An 18273-nucleotide genomic window follows, 5' to 3' on the forward strand; every position below is an offset into this window, starting at 1 on the left:
GCGGGCATACGGGCAATCACGGCGAAAGGCGCAATACACTTGGGCGTAGGCAAAGCACACACACACAATCACAGGAAAACCTCCTCTCAAGCAAAAAGGGTTTTGCTCGAGCAAGAGAGAAAACGGGCACGTAGCAGGGAAAAATTAGAGTTTGGACGCTAGAAAAACGACTAGTTGACAGCCACCGTCTCCGTCTCGTCAGCCAGCAGCGCCTTGGGCTTGGAGGCCTGCCAGGTGTCCTTCCGCGGCGGCGGCGGCGCATGGCCATGGCCACGCTGACCCTGCCTTTCCGTGTCCTGGCTCTGGCCCTGGCGCCGGCCGTCGACGGAGCCAGAATCCGAATCGGCCTTGTCGACGAGGGGGAACGGGCACAGCACCTTGGTCAGCTCCCCCCACCAGGCCTCGCCGAAGCGCTTGTACCAGTCCACCGTCGTCCGGAGGCCGTTGGCAAAGGACGTCTTTTGCTCCCACCCCAGCTGGCGCAGCTTGGTGCCGTCGACGGCGTAGCGGTGGTCGTTGAAGGGCCGGTCGCGCGTGTGCTTGACCCATCGGTCAAAGTCGGCGGGCGCGTCGTGGGGGATGCCCATCTCGGTGAGCAGGTGGCCGCACAGGGACATGTTGGAGATTTCGTCGTACGAGCCCACGTTGTACACCTGGCCGACCTCGCCCTTGTGCAAGATGGTGTCGAAGGCATCGGCGGCGTCGCCGGCGTAGAGGTAGCGCCGGGTTGGGCTGCCGTCGCCGTGGAGCACCACGGGCTGCTTGCGGTTGAGCAGGCAGATGAACTTGGGGATGATTTCTGCCCTCCCGCCGCGTCAGACGTTGTTCATGTCGAAGGAAAGAGGGGGGAGGGAGGGGGGGGGGGGGGGGGGTTTGGGCAGCACTCACTCTCGGGGTACTGGTGCGGCCCGTAGACGTTGTTGCTGCGCACAATGATGGCCGGCAGGTTGAAGCTCTTCTGGTACGAGTGCACCAGCATCTCGGCGGCGGCCTTGCTGGCGGCGTAGGGGTTGGTCGGGGCCAGGATGCTCGTCTCGACCAGGTCGTCGTCGTCGTCGTTGACCTCGCCGTAGACCTCGTCGGTGGAGACGTGGATGAAGCGCTTGATGCCGGCGTTGATGGCGCTCTCGAGCACCACGTGGGTGCCGTAGACGTTGGCGTAGGTGAACTTGTACGAGTTGCCAAAGCTAAAGTCGACGTGCGACTGCGCGGCAAAGTGCAGCACCGTGTCGATGTTGAAGCGCTCCATGCAGTCCATGACCTCGGCCGAGTGCGTGATGTCGCCCTGGTAGAAGAAGAAGTTGCGGTTGCTGTTGATGGCGCGCGTGTTGTTGAGCGACGAGCAGTAGTCGAGCTTGTCGAACGAGACAATGTTGTACGCCTCGGGATACGCCAGCGTCAGGTGCCGGACCACCCACGAGGCACTGGAGGTTGACACAGGTTAGCCGCTTGTTGTCCTCTTCTTGTCCGCAGAGGACGGGGGAGCCGGGGGAAAGGGGGGAAAAGGTTTGCGCACATGAAGCCGGCTCCTCCGGTGATCATGATGTTCTTGACGTCGGAGCGCGGCTCAAACTTGGTGCTGCCCGTCAGCAGCGGCGCATCCTGCCAGACACCGACGTCTTCAAAGAGACGCTGTCCGCCGGACGACGTCGATCCTGCACCGGCTGGTCAGCGAGACGAGGGAAGCAGGGGCGAGGGGTGCGCGCACTCACTGCTGCCTGCTTGGCCGTTCATGGTTTGTGCGGAATCGTGGAATCCAAGGGGGGGGGGGACTGCGGTTGCGTGCTGCGCTCGTGAGAGGCGGGCTTGGATCACAGCCGGCGTGGACGACTTGACGACTTGACGACTTGACGACTGGACGGCTGGACGGCTGGACGGCTTGGTGAGATGACCGGTCGTGTTTTATGCAAGAGAGCTGGGTTCTCGGGGCGTCGCTTGGTGTTTGACTGCGGCAATGGCGACCTTTGTCCGCGGGATCAGCTGCGGCCGGCACCTCAACGGCTTATACATGGCGCGGCGACTTGCGGCCGGGGATTCCCAGACGCGAGCCCCGGAAAAAAGGAAAAAAAAAAAAAACAAAAAAAAACAAAAAAAAAAAAAAAAAGGTGGCGGGCGTTAGTCTCGTGGCATCGAGCTGTCAACTCGAGGGAGACGACGAGGGGCCAGACGGACGCCGCGCTAAGTTGAAAACGGCCCCGTCTCCCTCCGCCGCCGCCGCCGCCGCCGCCCCCCCCCCCCGCGCCCCCGGACCAGGCCAAAGCCAGGGAGAAAAGCTGCCCAGCCCAGGGCGAGGGCGGGCTGCAACGCCTGGCAAGGGAGGGCGTTGGCCTTGTATTCGTCAGCGAGGCCCGGGGCGGCGCAGCGCTACGTGGCCAATTCGCACATGCTGCCGTGCTTTTGCGACGGGCTTCCATCGGCGTCGCTCCCCTTGTTCGGCCCGTTTGACCCCTAGGGGTCATCCTGGGTTTTTTGTTTACTTTTTTTTTATTGTGGTTACCTTGTTGTTCGATTCCCTTTGTCTTGTCCTCAAAAAGGGCGCGTGTAATTCCGTTGATTAATACCAGTCAGCAACGCCCGTTGTCGAGCGGCGGCTCTCCTTCTTTGCCATCCCCATTCTCCTTCCCCCCCCCCCCCCCCCCCCCCCCATCACGCCTGCTTCCCCAAAGCTGCCCCAGCCCGCGCGTCCTGCAAGCCCCGGCCAGCCCGTCCTTATCCGTGTTCTTGCAAAAAAAAAGCGAACCAGGCTGCCCCCACCGAATCCTTGACCGAAGCCATCATACATCATATCATGGCTGGCGAACCGCTGCGTTTCCTCATCTGGGGCGGCAACGGCTGGATAGCCGGCCAGCTCAAGACGCTGCTCGAGCAGCAGGGCAAGACGGTGTCCGCCACGACGGTGCGCATGGAGGACAGCGCCGAGGTGCTCCGGGAGCTGCAGGCCGTGCGGCCGTCGCGGGTGCTCATCAGCGCCGGCTGCACCGGGCGGCCCAACGTCGACTGGTGCGAGGACCACAAGGCCGACACGGTCCGGTCCAACGTCATCGGCACGCTCAACCTCGTCGACCACTGCTTCCGGCTGGGCATCCACTGCACCCTCTTCGCCACGGGCTGCATCTACGCCTACGACGACGCCCATCCCATCGGCGGGCCGGGCTTCACCGAGCAGGACGCGCCCAACTTTTTCAGCAGCTTCTACTCCATGACCAAGGCCCACGTCGAGCCGGTGAGTTTTCCCTTTTTCCCAAGATGAATCTGTCCTGTACCTGTACCTGCACCTGCACCTGCCCTGCTCTGCCCTGCCCTGCCCTGTCCTTGCGCCCAGCGAGCCGTGGCTCATCCGTCCCATCGCCGTGGCGGCACAACAAAGGTCCTGAGCTCCTACCCCAACTGCCTCATCCTGCGGCTGCGCATGCCCGTCAGCGACGACCTGCACCCGCGCAACTTCGTCACCAAGATCGCCTCGTACAAGCACGTCGTCGACATCCCCAACAGCAACACCATCCTGCACGACCTGCTGCCCGCGTCTATCCTGCTGGCCGAGCACGCCGACGTCGGCGTCTACAACTTCACCAACCCGGGCGCCATCTCGCACAACGAGGTGCTGCGCCTGTTCAAGGAGATTGTCCGCCCGGCCTTTACCTGGTCCAACTTTAGCCTCGAGGAGCAGGCCAAGGTGATCAAGGCGGGCCGCAGCAACTGCGAGCTGGACTCGACCAAGCTGGTCAACAAGCTCAAGGAGTACGGCTACAGCGTGCCCGAGGTCAAGGAGGCGTACCGGGCGTGCTTTACGCGCATGAAGGCCGCGGGCGTTGAGTAGGGGGAAGGGGTGGAAAAGGGGCGGGCCGGGGGGGTGCCTGCTTACAGACCCCGGGGCTCGTGACGATAGATGCTGGGACGGCTTTCTGCGACTTTTTGTCGTCGTCACTCTGTAGTAGTAGTGTAGCGGGTGGGTGAAGACGCACCGCCGAGGCCAATACATGAATTGAGCAGATTCGTTCGTCTTTGGCCCCTTGTTGATTTCGCCTTTGCGTGCGACCAGCCAGAGCGGCTGGGCTAGCGGAACGGCCGCCGCAAGCTTTGCAAACCACGCCTTTCCGTGATGAATGCCCTGATTTGCTCGGGTCGTCCCAAATCCCCGAGGTTCTGAAGCCTTGAATCCAGCTGCGGGAATGCCGACGCCGCCGGCAACAACCGTCAGTCTGGCTCGTCCCCCCCAGTTTTTTTAGTTTTTTTTTTAAAAGGAATCAAGACAGATTACCAAACCAAAGCAAGCCAAAAAAAAAAAAAAACCCCAAACCAAACCAAACCCCGTCGGCACGCGCTACGGCATACATACACACTTGCACCTGTACCTGCCCAGCAGCGGCAGCAACCGGGTCCGTTCGAGGCAGAGCCAGGGCCATGGTGGCATCAAACTTTTTTAGGTCCTTGAAGCCGTCTGCGCAAAGGTTGCCTCTGCCCATCCCTCGCCAGGGATGGGCGCTCTCTGCTCCGACGGGGCACAGTATGGAATGCTCGAGCCATGCCATGCCAGCCAAGTCAAGGGCGGCTCGCACAACGAGCCCGACGGTGCACCACCATCTGACACGTAACGGACCGCAGCAGGTGGGTTTTGCATTTGACTTACATTACGTTACATTAGATTGCGTTGCGCTACAGTAGATTACATTGCATTACATTGCGTTGCATTCCCCTTCCCAAGGCCCTTCCCAAGGGAACAGAGGCGTTCCGTGCACCCCGGGCTCGCGTCCACGTTGCTGCTACTTAATGCCTTTCCATCTTGCCTCTTACTTGCCTCGCGCCGATTGACCTTGCTTCATATCCCATCTCCTCCACGCCGTTGCCAACGCCAGCGCCAACGCCATCCTCCCCCGCCCGCCCACGACCGACCATGATGCTTCGCGGCCGACCGGCGCTGCTGGCCTTTGCGGCAGTGACTGCCGTCTACCTGCTGTGGTATCTCGGCCACCTGCCGCTCCGGGTGGCATACTCGACCGCCGGGCTTGACAGGCTGTTCCCGTCGGCGCTCGAAACCCAGGATACGGTTGAGCTGTGCAAAAAGTTCGAGTGGAGCGTGTATCCCGAGTCGCCGAAGCGCGGACGGCGCCGCATCTACGACCTGTTCCTCATCAACACCGAGACGGACTGGCTCGAGGTCCGCCTGGGCACCATGTACGACCAGGTCGACTACTTCGTCGTGGTCGAGTCCAACCGCACCTTCACCGGCAAGGACAAGCCGCTGATTGTCAAGGACCGCTGGGCCGAGTGGGCCAAGTTCCACAAGAAGATGGTTTACCACCAGGTGCAGGTGCCGGCCAGCTTCCAGCCGCAGAGCGCCTGGGAGACGGAGGGCTTCATGCGCAACGCGCTGCTGGACCAAGCCGTCGAGCAGCTGCCCGCGGCCAAGAAGCCGCGCCTGGGCGACGTGCTCATCGTCTCCGACGCCGACGAGGTGCCGCGGCCCAGCACGCTCGAGATCCTGCGCGCCTGCGACATCCCCGTGCGCGTCACCCTCTGGAGCCAGTTCTTCTACTACAGCTTCCAGTTCCGCCATCGCGGCACCGACTGGCACGCCCCCCACGCGACCTTTTACAACGGCATCGACACGGTGCGGCCCGACGACCTGCGCAGCGGTAAGGGGCTCGACGACGTACCCCAGGGCGGCATCGGCAACTCCTCCTGGCACTGCTCGTCGTGCTTCCGCACCGTCAAGGAGTTCCAGACCAAGCTGCTGTCATTCTCGCACACCGAGTACAGCGGCGAAAAGTACCGCGACCCGGCGTGGATTGCCGACCACGTGCGCGCCGGCAAGGACATGTACGAGCGGGACAGCGAGATCTTTGACCGCGTCGACGACAACGCCGACATCCCGGACCACATTGCGCGGCACAAGGACAAGTTTTCCTACATGGTGAGCCGGGACGGGGACTCGTCTGGCTTTGCCGACTACCCTTGAGAGATAATGGCAGTCTTGGGGGAGGGAGATGGGTGCAGCGCGACTGGCATAGAGGCACAAGGGGGGGGGGCAACGGGCGCAGTCTGATTTGAGCATCGCTTAACCATTTTTCTTGTTTTTCTTTTTTTTTTCCTTTTTTTTCTTTGTTCTTAGTTTTTTTTTTCTAGATGCATCAAAGTGCGACGACGACGATGATGATGCTTTGTACGATTTCTCCTTTTTTCGGTTTCGTTATTTTGCCGCGCTACTACCCCTGCTTGTATCGTCGAGGCCGCAGCAAAAAGCCGCCGGATTCCGGATTAAGAAATTCAAGCAAGGAACATACCCACCGTGACTTCCATGACGCAGCGGCTTGAACGGAGACATCGGGTAGAAAAAATTCAAACAATATACGCCCACCGTGGTTTCCATGACGCGGCGGCTTAAATGAAGGCATTGTGTTCTGTGGAGACGTTTGGACGTTTGGACGTTTGGACATGTGCAGCTGTGATGGTGGCATGTCTTGCGCCAGGTTTGCCACGGCGCCCGCATCGGGGAGCTTCTGGCGATTCCGACATGGAAAAATGCATTCCAGAGCAGCTTCCGGAGCTCAGCTCAGCATGCCCAACAAGCCGTCCAATCGCAGCTTTCAACCGAATGGGCTTAAACGACGACGAGGAGCAACCCCATCACTTGGTTTGTCGTCTTGAGCCAAGCCGTCGAGGCGAAAAAACCCTCCGTGCAGAGGGTACAGGTCAACCGACCTGTGTCCCCCCCTTGTCATCCGACCCCCCCATAATAACTTAACTGACCTGACCATTGCTGTGGGCTATACTCTTAATATAATTGGTTTATTAGGGAATAGTGGGTCAGGTCACTTTATATAGAAAACTATATGGAGAAGTACTTTCTCTGATATTTGACTAGGTTCTTAGGTAGGGGTACCTAGTAAAAGAAATTAAAGAAGTCACTTTCCTTAGAAAATATAAGGAGAAGTACTTTCTCTGCTATTTTATTAGGTTCTTACGTAAGGGCACCTAGTAAAAATATTAAAGAAGTCACTTTATATAGAAAATAATATAGGAAAGTACTTTCTCTACTATTTCTTAGGATCTATAGTAGGGGTACCTAGTAAAAAAAGTTAAAGAAGTCACTTTCTATAGAAATATATATATAAAGGTACCTCTTTTTCTATACCTAGTACCTAGGTACTAGGTACTTAGTAGAAATATAAGAAGTCACTTTATAAAGAAAAATATATATAAAAGTACTTATTCTATGTATAGTACCTAGGGACCTAGGTACCTGCCTAATAAAAGAAAGGAAGTCACTTTCTATAGAAAAGTCTATATAAAGGTACTTTATCTACTTTTAATATTAGGTTCTTAGGTAGGGGTACCTAGTAAAAACATAAGGGAAGTCACTCACTATAGAAAAGTATATATAAAGATACTTATAGTCTAGTGGCTACTATAGATTAAAGGATTTATTAGTGTATCTCTATATTAGGAAAGAGCATTGGTCAGGTCAGTTAAGTTATTGTGGGGGGGTCGAATGACAAGGGGGGGGCATAGGTCGGTTGATATGTAGTCTCCTCCGTGCATTAGCCCGGCTGCTGGATCCGGGGAAGCCCATTGAAAACGGAAAACCCTGGTCGACCTATCAGCACGCTCGTTTTGGTTCTCTTCAAGCAAAAACCGCGTTGGAACGGAAATGCCCCCACCCACGTGTACGTGGGTAGGGTTTTGCGCGGAATCCCTGCAGACCCCAAAACCCAATGTGGTTGAGAAACGTGGCAAAGGCTAGCTGACTCCACCAAGTCATTCTTCTCGGACTTGACTCCAACACACAACACAGCTGGCCCGCCCGCGAAAGCGTCTGATGCTCTCCCCCTTGCCATGTAGTGAACTGTTGCTGTTCAGCACGGAGTACCGAGTCGAAAACATGGACTTGACGCACCAGGGGGCCGGTCAGCCCGGGCTGGTTCCTGCAAAAGACAAGGGCGCGAGTTTCATGTCGCAGGATTACTAACCTGAGGCTGCGGTATAAGTCAAGGGTCGAGGTTGGCAGCAGTCCTCTGACGAACACTTTGAATGCCTTGAACCCCCGACCACTAGGGTCTTATTCCACGTGCGATCGGATGGGGCAGTGCCGACTTGGATGGGAGGGGGGAGGAGGGGAGGGGAGGGGGTAACGGAGGGTCCGGAGCGTCGTCGAGCTTGCGTATTGCGTGCTTGCCTGGTGGACTGGGCACTGAGTCGAACAGTCCCCGAAGCTCTAGCATACGACCCGAAAGACGTCGGATTTTTCCGCAGGCTGTCATGACAATCTCTTTCTTGCCAGGAATTCCCCACGCGGGGCGGGGGGGAAGGGGAGAGGGGTAGGAGGGATCCTTGGGCCTTGCTCTCGATCGCGATCGATACCATGGGAACAGTAAGTTACTATCGGACAGGGGCTCGATCAGGGCATCCCTTAGCTGTCGGTAGCTTAGTAGAGTACGACTGGCCTGATGAGGGTGATTCTGGCCGAGATTGACCGGACTCGACAAAACCCCGGAAGGAAAGGCGACGGGAGGAGGACGAGGGCCAGCGACCCCCGGGGGAGGGGGAGACTGGGGTTTGCTCTGACAAATTGGCTGCTGATCCTGCTGATCCTGGTCCAAGTCGAGCATTCTCGTGCGTCTGTTTCTGCATTGGGCTTTTGGGAGCGAAAATCAGCCAGCTGATTGATGGTTGAACCGTGTCGAGTTAGCCCGTCAGCCCTGCACGCCTGCTTGTGCCATCCGGATCCGGACGAAGCATCAGGATTCGCCTTTTCCGCATCCTCAAAGGGCGTCTAGACCACCGCCCCTGCTGCCAACGCCAGAAGCCAGACGCTCTCCGCTGAGCACGCTCCGTATGTTATTGCGCGTCCCGGCTCCAACCCGGATGCGTAAGTCGGACGAGGCAAAAGCAGTAAGCCCCGTCGAGTCCGACGGTGCCAGCCAGCAAGCCTTCCCCCCTTCTTCCCGGCCTTGGCTTTATTCGTCCAAGTCCCTGCCGTGGCGTCATGGTTTGCTGCGAAGCTGCTTGGATCCAGAGGTCAAGAGGCCGAACGTCGCCCCCTCCCCTCCCCCCCGCCGGGTTTTCTTTGGGCTCAGCTCCCCTTGCCCACCAACAAGGCGGCAGCGATCAGTGAGAGAGAGAGGTCGCGCGGCCTTGGCTCCGGGGGGATAGCCCACCAGTTCGGCGATTACTGTAGCGCTGCGCTGGGCGGGGCAGATCGCCGTACGCTGACTCCAGCAGCAGCCCGTTAGCCCGCCCCTCCCACCCAGATGCGTTGCTGGCCCAGGGTCTCCATGCATGCCCCTTGCCCCTTTGCGGCTCTACCTGGGTCGGGTTTCGATTACCCTTTCGAAGGCGTCCATGACGTCCCATTGGCTGGCAAGCGGGATAGTCGCCCTCCTCCACGGCCGTGAATGCCCTCCGCGGCCGCGCATGCAGCTCGTCGACAAAGTTGGCTTCGACCTGGAACAACGCGAGCGGGCGGTGGCACTTTCAGTAACGCCGGTGCCCGGGATTTCCCCCCTTCCCCTCTTTCCCCCACACTGCCTCGACCCAGGCTGCTGAGCAACGATGGGAAGCAAACAGCCGGCGCTGCAAGGGCTGCTCAGCAGTCGCCGTGATGAAAGGTACTATCTGCACTCGTAATCCTCCGGTGTGGCATCGTCAAGACTCGAAGCGCCAGACAAACAGCACCCATGCGACCCCCGCTCCGTCGTGTTTCGGCCCCATTGTCGGCCTTGACAGGGTTCAAATTTGTCGAGTTTGACGTCGGCCCAGCAGAAAACCATGCGTTTCTGCAAAGTTTTGCATGATCGGCACTGCCATAGGCGGTGGGGGCGGCGCTTCGCGGTTGGCAGTCGATGTTGGTCGGAAGACTCGTGGCAGAGCCCGACAGCCGCCGGCAACGTCACTCCAACCAATGACGCTCGAGGGAAAACCGGGCGGCGGGATAAAAATAAGGAAAAAAGAGGGGGAAAAGCAAGGACAAAGAGGAAAAACGCAGAATGGTCAAGGCTGAGGAGAGGTTCGTGGTGGGGTCAAGGATTTAAACGCAGTGGCGCAAACGCGTGTTACTGTGCGGTGCCCTGGCATCCTTGTCGCCTGTTGGCAGCTGGCGGTTGGCACCTGGGCGGTTGGCACCTGGCGGTTGGCAGCTGGTCGGTGGGGCAGGCCCCCGACCCAACTGCCCCCCGCCCCACCGACCGGCTGGGCTGCTGGGTTTCTCCATGCCGGGCGAGGCTTTGCGTGCTTGGCTGATTGGTGGGGGGGGGGGCTGCCTGGCCATCCCATTGGCCGGGGCCCCGTGGAAGTACCCCTGAGTGGCGCTCCAAGTCCCGACTCCGATTCCACGGTGAAAACTTAGGGGAAAAAAAAAAAAAAAAAAAAGAAAAGAAAAGAAAAAAAGAGAGACGGAGAGAGATGGAGAGATGGAGAGACGGAGAGACGTAGAGACGGAGAGTCAGAGAGACGGAGAGACAGAGAGAGAGAAAGAAAGAGAGGGTGAGAGATTCGGGTCTATCGGCTGCTCCGCTTGGCTGCGTCCGGCCATGTCCAGGGCTGCTCGGTACCTGCATCCCGACCCATCCCGATCCGTCCCAAAGAGGCAAGTTTGTTTCATCGCGCGAAGCCATCCTGCATGGAAGCACCGTTCCCCAGGGCAAATGGAAGGCTGCCCTGAGCCTAATCCGCCTTCCAGGAGAATTCTTTTGCTCCCGCCGCCTCTTCTCCATCCCAGCACGGCGCCAGCACCGCCGCCGGGCATCCTGCTTTCCTGCCTCCTGGCGCGCAGTGTTGTCGCTCGACAACCCGCCGCCGCCTGCTGCTGGTCCCGGCCGCTCATGGCCCCGACGCCCCTGTACACTCCCCCGTGGATTTCCCCGTAAATGCCCCAACGCGTGCCCGAATTCCCTGCAAACTCTAATCCACCTGATCTGCAATAGCCCTGGGCCCTGCTCTAATCATCGGCGCCAGTCCCGTGCTCTGCGCCGGGCCTGGCCCAGCTTCCCCCCCTCCCTCCCCCCCTCCAAATTACTGTGTGGCCGCCATCAGTCGATTCCCACAGGATAAAAGCTCGTTGCAGCTAGCCCGCTCTTGCTGCCCCAGGACCGGCACTAACGATGCGCTCTTGACGCCACTCCTGAGCCTCTGGGTTCTATTACGGTCTCAGCCCATGACGGATTCGCGCTAGCTCCAAGCCTTAGCCTGGCTCTATCCCCGTGGCGGATGGGGCCCAAAAGGCCTCTGCTGCTGCCAGACGGAACTCGTTGACAGCCTTACTATCGTATAATCGGATGCGGTAAGCAGCAGGAAACGCAAACAGGCATGGCATCTTTGCCCAGTTCTGGCTGGTCTGGGCGGCCTTTGAGTTTTCGCCATGGTTCCACACTGTCGGGATAACCCCCCAACACCTCAGCCCGGTCGAGCCTGCACGCGCGGGAACCTGCTTGATGGAAAATAAATACTGCAGGCTGCTGCCCCTGATGCCCTACTGAAACTCAAAATCGAAACAAAAAGCCAACCCAAGCAACTCCCGTACACAGACACGACAAGGAGGCAGACAGGACCAATATACACACGCTGTCGCTCACACACTCAAACTCCCACTCACACTCCCTCAACTCAACTAAACTCAACTCATCCCTCTCGTCACATCACATCCCCGTCACAATGGTTGACAAGGTTATCCCCAGGCGGCAGGGAAGAGGGCAGCCTCTCCCCCAACCAACCACCAAGCTGCCCCCCAGGTGAGTTTTTTCCTCGTCCGCAACTCAAACGGGACCCCTCGAGACTAACTAGCAAGCCAAAGGAAACAAGCCAAGACGGAGGAGGAAAAGGAACAGCGCCGCATAGAGAGGATCTTGAGGAACCGCCGCGCCGCGCAAATGTTTCGAGACAGGAAAAAGTCGGAGCTCGAAGCCGCGGAGAAGCGTAACCAGGAGCTGGAAAGCCTCTTGCTTGACGCCCAGACCTCCAAGAAGCAGCTTGCCGAGGAGGTCAGCCGGCTTCAGCAGCGGGCCATCCAGGCTGCCGACTCTCTCATCCACTCTGACGCAGCCTCTGACAAGAGCAACGCTTCCCCGCGGCCATCTTTCGCCCCAGAAACTGCCAACCGCTACAAAAACAACAACAGCAACAGAAACAGCAACAGCAGCAACAACAGCAGCAGCAGCAAAAGCAACAACAACGCCTCCAGCGTCCCGGAACCTCCCAGTGACCTGGCCACACCAAAGAGCTGCTTCGGCAGCGACTCCGAGTCGTCTCATCCCCCCAAGCTCAACGACTGGCTGCGATCATTGGATGGCTCGTCATCGTATGAGCCGCTGCCCTCCAAAGCCTGCCCGCCAACAACCACCTCCCTAGAGTACACCACCTCTGAGATGCCCTACATGCTGACGGACTCCAAGGATGACTGGTACGGGACACCCCCAGCCAAGATTCCCCGTCCGGCATCTGACCTGCATGAAGCACCGTTCGTCTATGGCCTTGACGACGCCCCTGTCACCCGGGTTACGGACAGCAGAACATGCTCCTACGCTGATCCCATGTGTGTAAACTATGACCTGGCGTCCGATATGCCGACGCCCGCCACAGAACTCAGCTACTTTGACTGGGATAGGCTGTTCAACGATCCAGCCGATGCCCCTCTCGTCCACCCGGCGAGCTTGGAATCAAGCCCCTACCCATCACACCCACACCCACACCCACACCACAATTACAGTCACGGTCACAACCCCAACCCACCATACAGAACCGCTTCTTACCCTTCTCCCCACCATCTGTCTTCCCAAATGCACAATCACAGCGAGCAGGCGCTCTGGATGAAGGATCGGGGCTACGGCTACCCGCATGGCTACAGCAGCATTGTGGACGATTCCATGCGCCATTCTCAGTGCTACGAGTGTTGGCCTTCGTACCGCGGCGAGCGTAGACCGTGAGATTCTGTTGGAAACTAGGTGGTGTACATATACTTTCGCCGAAAAGAGGCGGAGAATAGATCTCGCAGCGCCTCATATCTCACTATATCACTAGACATGAGAGACAGCTTTCGTACATAGGTTTCAACATGACACTTGCTCGACAGAGTAAAAAACCATAATTTGACTACTATAAATGAAACTTCTCGCTGTGAATGCATTTTGTCTCGCCGCTGTCCACGAGGGCGATGGGCCATCACTAACAACGGAACTCAAGGCTACAACAACTTTCCTCTCGGGCGCAGTCTGTGAGCCATCCCTGAGCAATCAAAAGAGTCAACACTTTCTTCTTCTTTTTTTTTTTTTGACTCGGTGCAGAAATTAGAACAATGCCTGGGGCCAGGAAATCATATGTTTGGACTGCGCCGTCTGGAATGTTATAGAACCCTAGCCTTGTTGATAACTGATATTTGTTGATTGAGATCAGGCCTCGACTCTTGGTAAGAAGTCCCCGTCTGTAGATCGAAATCAATAGTGTCAAAATGAGCACGTTCATACAAGCGACGACACCAGAACTGAAGCCTCCCGGTAAACAGAGCCCCAACACGTCCGCCGTCGAGGGTACACTAGCCGTGGAGAATGGGCATTGCTCGACTATTCCCCGGTAGTTCTGCCAGCCATAAGGGTAGGTTCGAATCCTGACGCCACTTTCTGGCAAGTCTTGTCCGTCCACTCCATGGAGGCGTTTTTAGTCCCCTGTCACGATGGGACGGCCTCAAAAATCCTCCGTTTTTGGGCCGAAGAAAAGCCCGCGAAAGACCCGTGGTCCCGGTTCCACGGGACCCCATTAGACTTTGATGGTTCGGAGGCGCCAGGCTCCACGGCTGTGGCGAGGGCTGGCTGTGAACACCGGGCTATTGGGAGGCTGGGCCGTTTCCGGCCTTTGAAGCGCTTTTGCTTCCTGTGTGTTGCTGGCTCTGCCATGATAGTAACATTGGGTTCTGCTGCAGACCGCCGGTGAATTATCCACGCTTTGTTTGTCTGATATTCGAGCAAGGGGCGGCAGGTCAGGCCAACTTGGTCAAGCCGGCCGAGACTAAAGTGACAGTTGGCATAGCGGCGATCAAGAGCATGAGACCTTCTTTGAACGTGCAGCAACTGATACGGTACATGGCACCAGCCGGTAGTCTGGCACTTGTGGTGGGCTACTTTATCCGAGTGCAATCACTTGTGCTGTTATTCATTCAGTAGAATTTCCATGGTTGCGCTTTTTGCGTATCCCGTCATACCTCTATGCTCCATCGCACTCGACGACTTATATGTATATATGTATATATATGTGTGTGTGTGTGTATTACGCTAGGTGGTCTAGTTATATACGTCTTACCGGGCCAATATTTAGTGCTCGATGCTAATTTAAAGAGTAAACCCGAGTGCCGGGAGAAAAACCTCCGCAAAATCTCTGGGTCGGTGGTGTTGATGCAAAAATGAATATTCATCCAGAGCGTATTGAGACCTATATCTCAACAGTGGGAGCTTCGTCTCCGAGGTGGCAGCTAGTCGCGACGTATATGAGAAAACCCTCGACGGAATGCTTCCTTGAAAAGAAAAACAAAAGAAAGAAAAAAGGGCCAGGAAGCTTGCCGATCGATCAAAAGATATATGTCACCTAATATTTATACTTGGAGCTATTCCTGTCAAACATGCTGTTGTCTAGTGATGTGGCGATGGAAGCTCCGTTGCCAATTCAGCCCTAGAGCTAGACAAAACAACGGGCGATCTGTTCCTAGGTCAGGATCCAAGAGTAAATGGAGCCTCATAATTTATTGAGATATAACGCGGCTTCATGGTATCTCATTCAAGATTCGACTCGTAATAGCATTGTCAGTAATTATCAATGCTCTTTTCTGTAAATAGTCTACTTATTGGATGGCATGACTCTAAATTACCTTAGGAGGTAACGGAGTCACGACTTTTGTTTGAATATAACGGAGCTTTTAGTGACAGAAATCAAAACTTACCATCTCTTGGCAGGAATGTCTGTTGTTATTATACCAAACGTTACAGGCCGTGATTCGAAGTTGTCCAGGCGAGTCGAGTGTCTGTTTTTGTACCCATACTAGCACATCGTGTAGTGTTTTATTTTAATCTTGTCATCCCAGGCAGTAATGACCATTATCATGCGTGGCCGTCCTTGAATGGTACTCAGCGGTTCACCTGTCAGGGTCGTTCTAAGAAGTAAAGTGCGCAGACTACAGTAATTGAGTGATCCATTATCGCCAGTAAACGAGTTACACTGGAGCATTCCGCTTTCGTCAGCATGAGAAAGTAGGAAGACTGGCTGAATTTTTCAAGGCTAATGCGTGCTATCGTGCATTGGCAGCTGGTGGCTCGCACATGTTGGGTATGGAATAAACACTTGGCAAGGATCGTTAGCCCAATGGTGACAGTTAATGGAACATAGTCCTTCATACAGCGATTGTGAATTGCCTTTGGGGGAATCAAACGAGACGCAGTTTCTCTGCTGGCGACGGCATGTGTCATTAGGGAAAGCTGAGCTTGCCTGAGATTTGCAAACACCTCGGAATGGCTAGGATATGGTTTCATTCTTCACGTGCTATAGAAGACCTCGTTTGAAAGTCAATATTTGTTGATTATATGGCCATTCCCATTCCGTCTGGCTACCAATAGAGAATAAGCATGCAAGGCAGTCCATCGAGACGATCTGAATACTGCTAAACCTTGTACGCAAAAAGGCGCCGAGACCTAACCAGCCTTAAAGTCCTTTGCACGGCTACTGTTTCCCATTTAGCCTTCTAGGATCACTCAGAGGTGCAGGTTTACAAGGTTGAAACGCTCGTTGCTGATGAAAGCATATTTACGTCGCTTGCATTGAGGAGCAGGCGTCGACTCTTGAACAGAATAGCAAGGACAGCACCGGCAATCAGCAGTAGCAGCATCAGCAGTAGAATCAGGGCTCAGGCAGCAAGGCAGAACAAGCTATTGGAACGAGATTTGCGTCATTACACCCTCTGTCGCAAAGTGGTTGACAAGCAGATATGCTCTGCTGCAGCCGACACCGAAGCGGCTCAGCCGGCCAGCCTCGCAATCGCATGGCGTCCTGATGCTACCCGAGAGTTGGCCGGTCGAAGGCTACCCAGCCAATAAATTTAATAGCAGGACCAGAGGCCATCTTTCAGCTAATTGATACCGTGTGGCCAAGACCCTTGCCAATGTCTGTAAATCCAACGGCACGCCCACAAAAGGCAGTCGAAACGATGGAGCCCGTGTCGCCATTTAAATAGAGCCTTGCGTTAACTATGGTTTCCTGGGAAGAAATCTGAAAACATGCCAAACCGAGTGTAGGCAAAGACTCGGGTATATTAGCCTGTGCGTCAAGCTGATGCCCAGAGATTCTTGGGGAGTGAAAAGAGTTGTGTTCAGAAAGGAGTCTGAAACCCATGATAGTGGTGCAGCTCAGTATCGCAGTATACAATGTTATTTGGGCGACGAGGCAGAAACTAGCCCGACAGTATGCGAAATTTCAGAATCAGGCCGGCAGCGATTACAGCGAGGGGATCACCTTCCCGCTTCACCAGTATACGAACATAATGGCAGTCGCGTGGTCCCGGTTACGAAGCCTGGTGCTATTTGGTCGTGATGGCGATTTAGACCGTTCCGTAAAGATGACTAGAGGAAGATGAGGTAATCGGCCTTTAGGTGAAGCTCGGAGAACTCTCGCCGAGAAAAGTAGGTATAGCAGCACCGAACAGCGAAGAGGAAAGCAACAACGGCGGTGGTGTCCAGAAACAGTCTCAAGATCAACAGTCGCATACATGATAGTGATGGCAAGCTCTAAAGCTTTCCCATGGCGAGGGGTGCCGGTAAGTTTTGGAGCATAGTGTTTATTTATTCCTTCTCGGGCAGTGATTATCCATACGGATCGCCAGGCATATCACACACAGAGCTGGCTTGCTTGGTAGGAGACCCTGAACCATGATGACCACCCGGTCGTCGGGAACGCCCCCCACGAGACAGTGGTTCCGAAATCCAGGCCATCTTGTAAATGATGAAACAGCAGGGCCGCCAAACGCAAACCACGAGAGCCCGTCACACACGACGAACCGATGTGCAAGGTGTGACCACCCAGCCAGAGAGGCTACTAGCTCCATTTCACGCTGCATGTTTCACTATTCCCTGAGACCACACAGCTCCATTCTGCTTGTCCCTGGCCCTGACATAATCTCCAAGAGGCCGCCGCAATAATTCGCAGAAACTTACGGATACATCAGGGTCCGGGATGTTCAGGCCAATGTGCCCCGTCAAAAAGCAGAGCTTACCCTGCACTCCTTGGGCATCAGACGGACTGAGTGACGGCTTGCGCAGATGGTGGGAAGAGCCTTTGCATTCTGGGCCTGTGAGAATGTGCAGCATGTCACGGTGAATGGGAGTCACTCCGTCACAAAGTGCAGGTTCAAGGGATACTGGCGCATGGTGGTGCAACGAAGGTTTAGGGTCAACCCACCGGTTTTTGCGTTGGAATCGAGCTTGATACTTGTTTGCTATTGGACTATAATCTATTTGCGTTTGAGCTGGCTGATAAGATATATTCTCTAGACACGGGCACGGGGATCTGAGACGCCAGGAGCGAAGGACAGTACAGATCGGTCCAGTATATTCGACCGAGTGAGGTTTGATCAACATGACGAAATTCTCACACCGCCATGTGGTTAAAGTTGCTAGAAAAGGGCCAGACGAATTCTTTTTGCAGTTACCCCCCACTCCAGGGGGTCACGCATCTATCTCGGGGCATCCCTTGAGAGGTCTGCGTAGAATGCACGTCCTGTGGCGTCCGAGATGGCTCCTAAGAGAGACTTACCAGCATCAAGCACGTTCGGTTGTGTCTATACTGCTGTTGTGAGTGCGGGTAGCGGCAAAGTGAATGGCCGGAGAATTTTATGGGATTGTGGTATCATCGGGAAAGGGTTCAGCTATAGTCAGCGTCAGTGACGTTTCTAAGAGGCGTAGTACAAGATCTCACCTGCGCAGGTCGTTAATTCGACCTGATCGCCTCTGGGGTCAGAGAGAGCGTCGTCCGTCAAAAGCCTCGTGTCACTTTCCCGGCACAAGAGGCCTGACGATGGTTACGGAAACGACGATGACGACGACGACGATTCATCAGGATCTTCTGTGCGTCTCATTGTGGTAGTGTTGCATCGCATGCCTCTTTGACAAGGCGGCTCCCCGGACTGGGCTCTTTTTTTTTTTTTTTTTTTTTTTTTTTTTTTTTTGATTCTTCCGCACCGATGGTAGGGTATCTCTGGCTACAATTTTGCGCATTATTCAAGCTTATCCTATTAGGGTCGATTACGCCCAGGAC

General features: G+C 55.8%; 5 protein-coding genes across 5 annotated transcripts; 3 read left to right on the forward strand and 2 right to left on the reverse strand.

The window, feature by feature from the left end:
* Positions 1-170: 170 nt before the first annotated feature.
* UV8b_03261 (uncharacterized protein) lies at positions 171-1734 on the reverse strand (the record flags this gene model as incomplete). The annotated part of the gene is made up of 4 exons (XM_043140759.1): positions 171-799; positions 889-1424; positions 1517-1655; positions 1713-1734. The coding sequence occupies 4 exons, from the start codon at positions 1732-1734 to the stop codon at positions 171-173; spliced, it is 1326 nt and encodes a 441-aa protein (XP_042996693.1).
* A 1054-nt stretch (positions 1735-2788) lies between these two features.
* On the forward strand, positions 2789-3817 carry UV8b_03262 (uncharacterized protein; the record flags this gene model as incomplete). The annotated part of the gene is made up of 2 exons (XM_043140760.1): positions 2789-3223; positions 3368-3817. 2 exons carry the CDS (start codon positions 2789-2791, stop codon positions 3815-3817), a joined length of 885 nt encoding a protein of 294 aa, XP_042996694.1.
* A 1074-nt stretch (positions 3818-4891) lies between these two features.
* On the forward strand, positions 4892-5956 carry UV8b_03263 (uncharacterized protein; the record flags this gene model as incomplete). The annotated part of the gene is made up of 2 exons (XM_043140761.1): positions 4892-4956; positions 5011-5956. 2 exons carry the CDS (start codon positions 4892-4894, stop codon positions 5954-5956), a joined length of 1011 nt encoding a protein of 336 aa, XP_042996695.1.
* A 2092-nt stretch (positions 5957-8048) lies between these two features.
* UV8b_03264 (uncharacterized protein) lies at positions 8049-8606 on the reverse strand (the record flags this gene model as incomplete). The annotated part of the gene is made up of 1 exon (XM_043140762.1): positions 8049-8606. The coding sequence occupies one exon, from the start codon at positions 8604-8606 to the stop codon at positions 8049-8051; it is 558 nt and encodes a 185-aa protein (XP_042996696.1).
* A 3040-nt stretch (positions 8607-11646) lies between these two features.
* UV8b_03265 (uncharacterized protein) lies at positions 11647-12914 on the forward strand (the record flags this gene model as incomplete). The annotated part of the gene is made up of 2 exons (XM_043140763.1): positions 11647-11723; positions 11786-12914. 2 exons carry the CDS (start codon positions 11647-11649, stop codon positions 12912-12914), a joined length of 1206 nt encoding a protein of 401 aa, XP_042996697.1.
* Positions 12915-18273: the final 5359 nt, after the last annotated feature.

The sequence above is a fragment of the Ustilaginoidea virens genome, chromosome 2 (assembly GCF_000687475.1).
Source record: "Ustilaginoidea virens chromosome 2, complete sequence".
NCBI lineage: Eukaryota > Fungi > Ascomycota > Sordariomycetes > Hypocreales > Clavicipitaceae > Ustilaginoidea > Ustilaginoidea virens.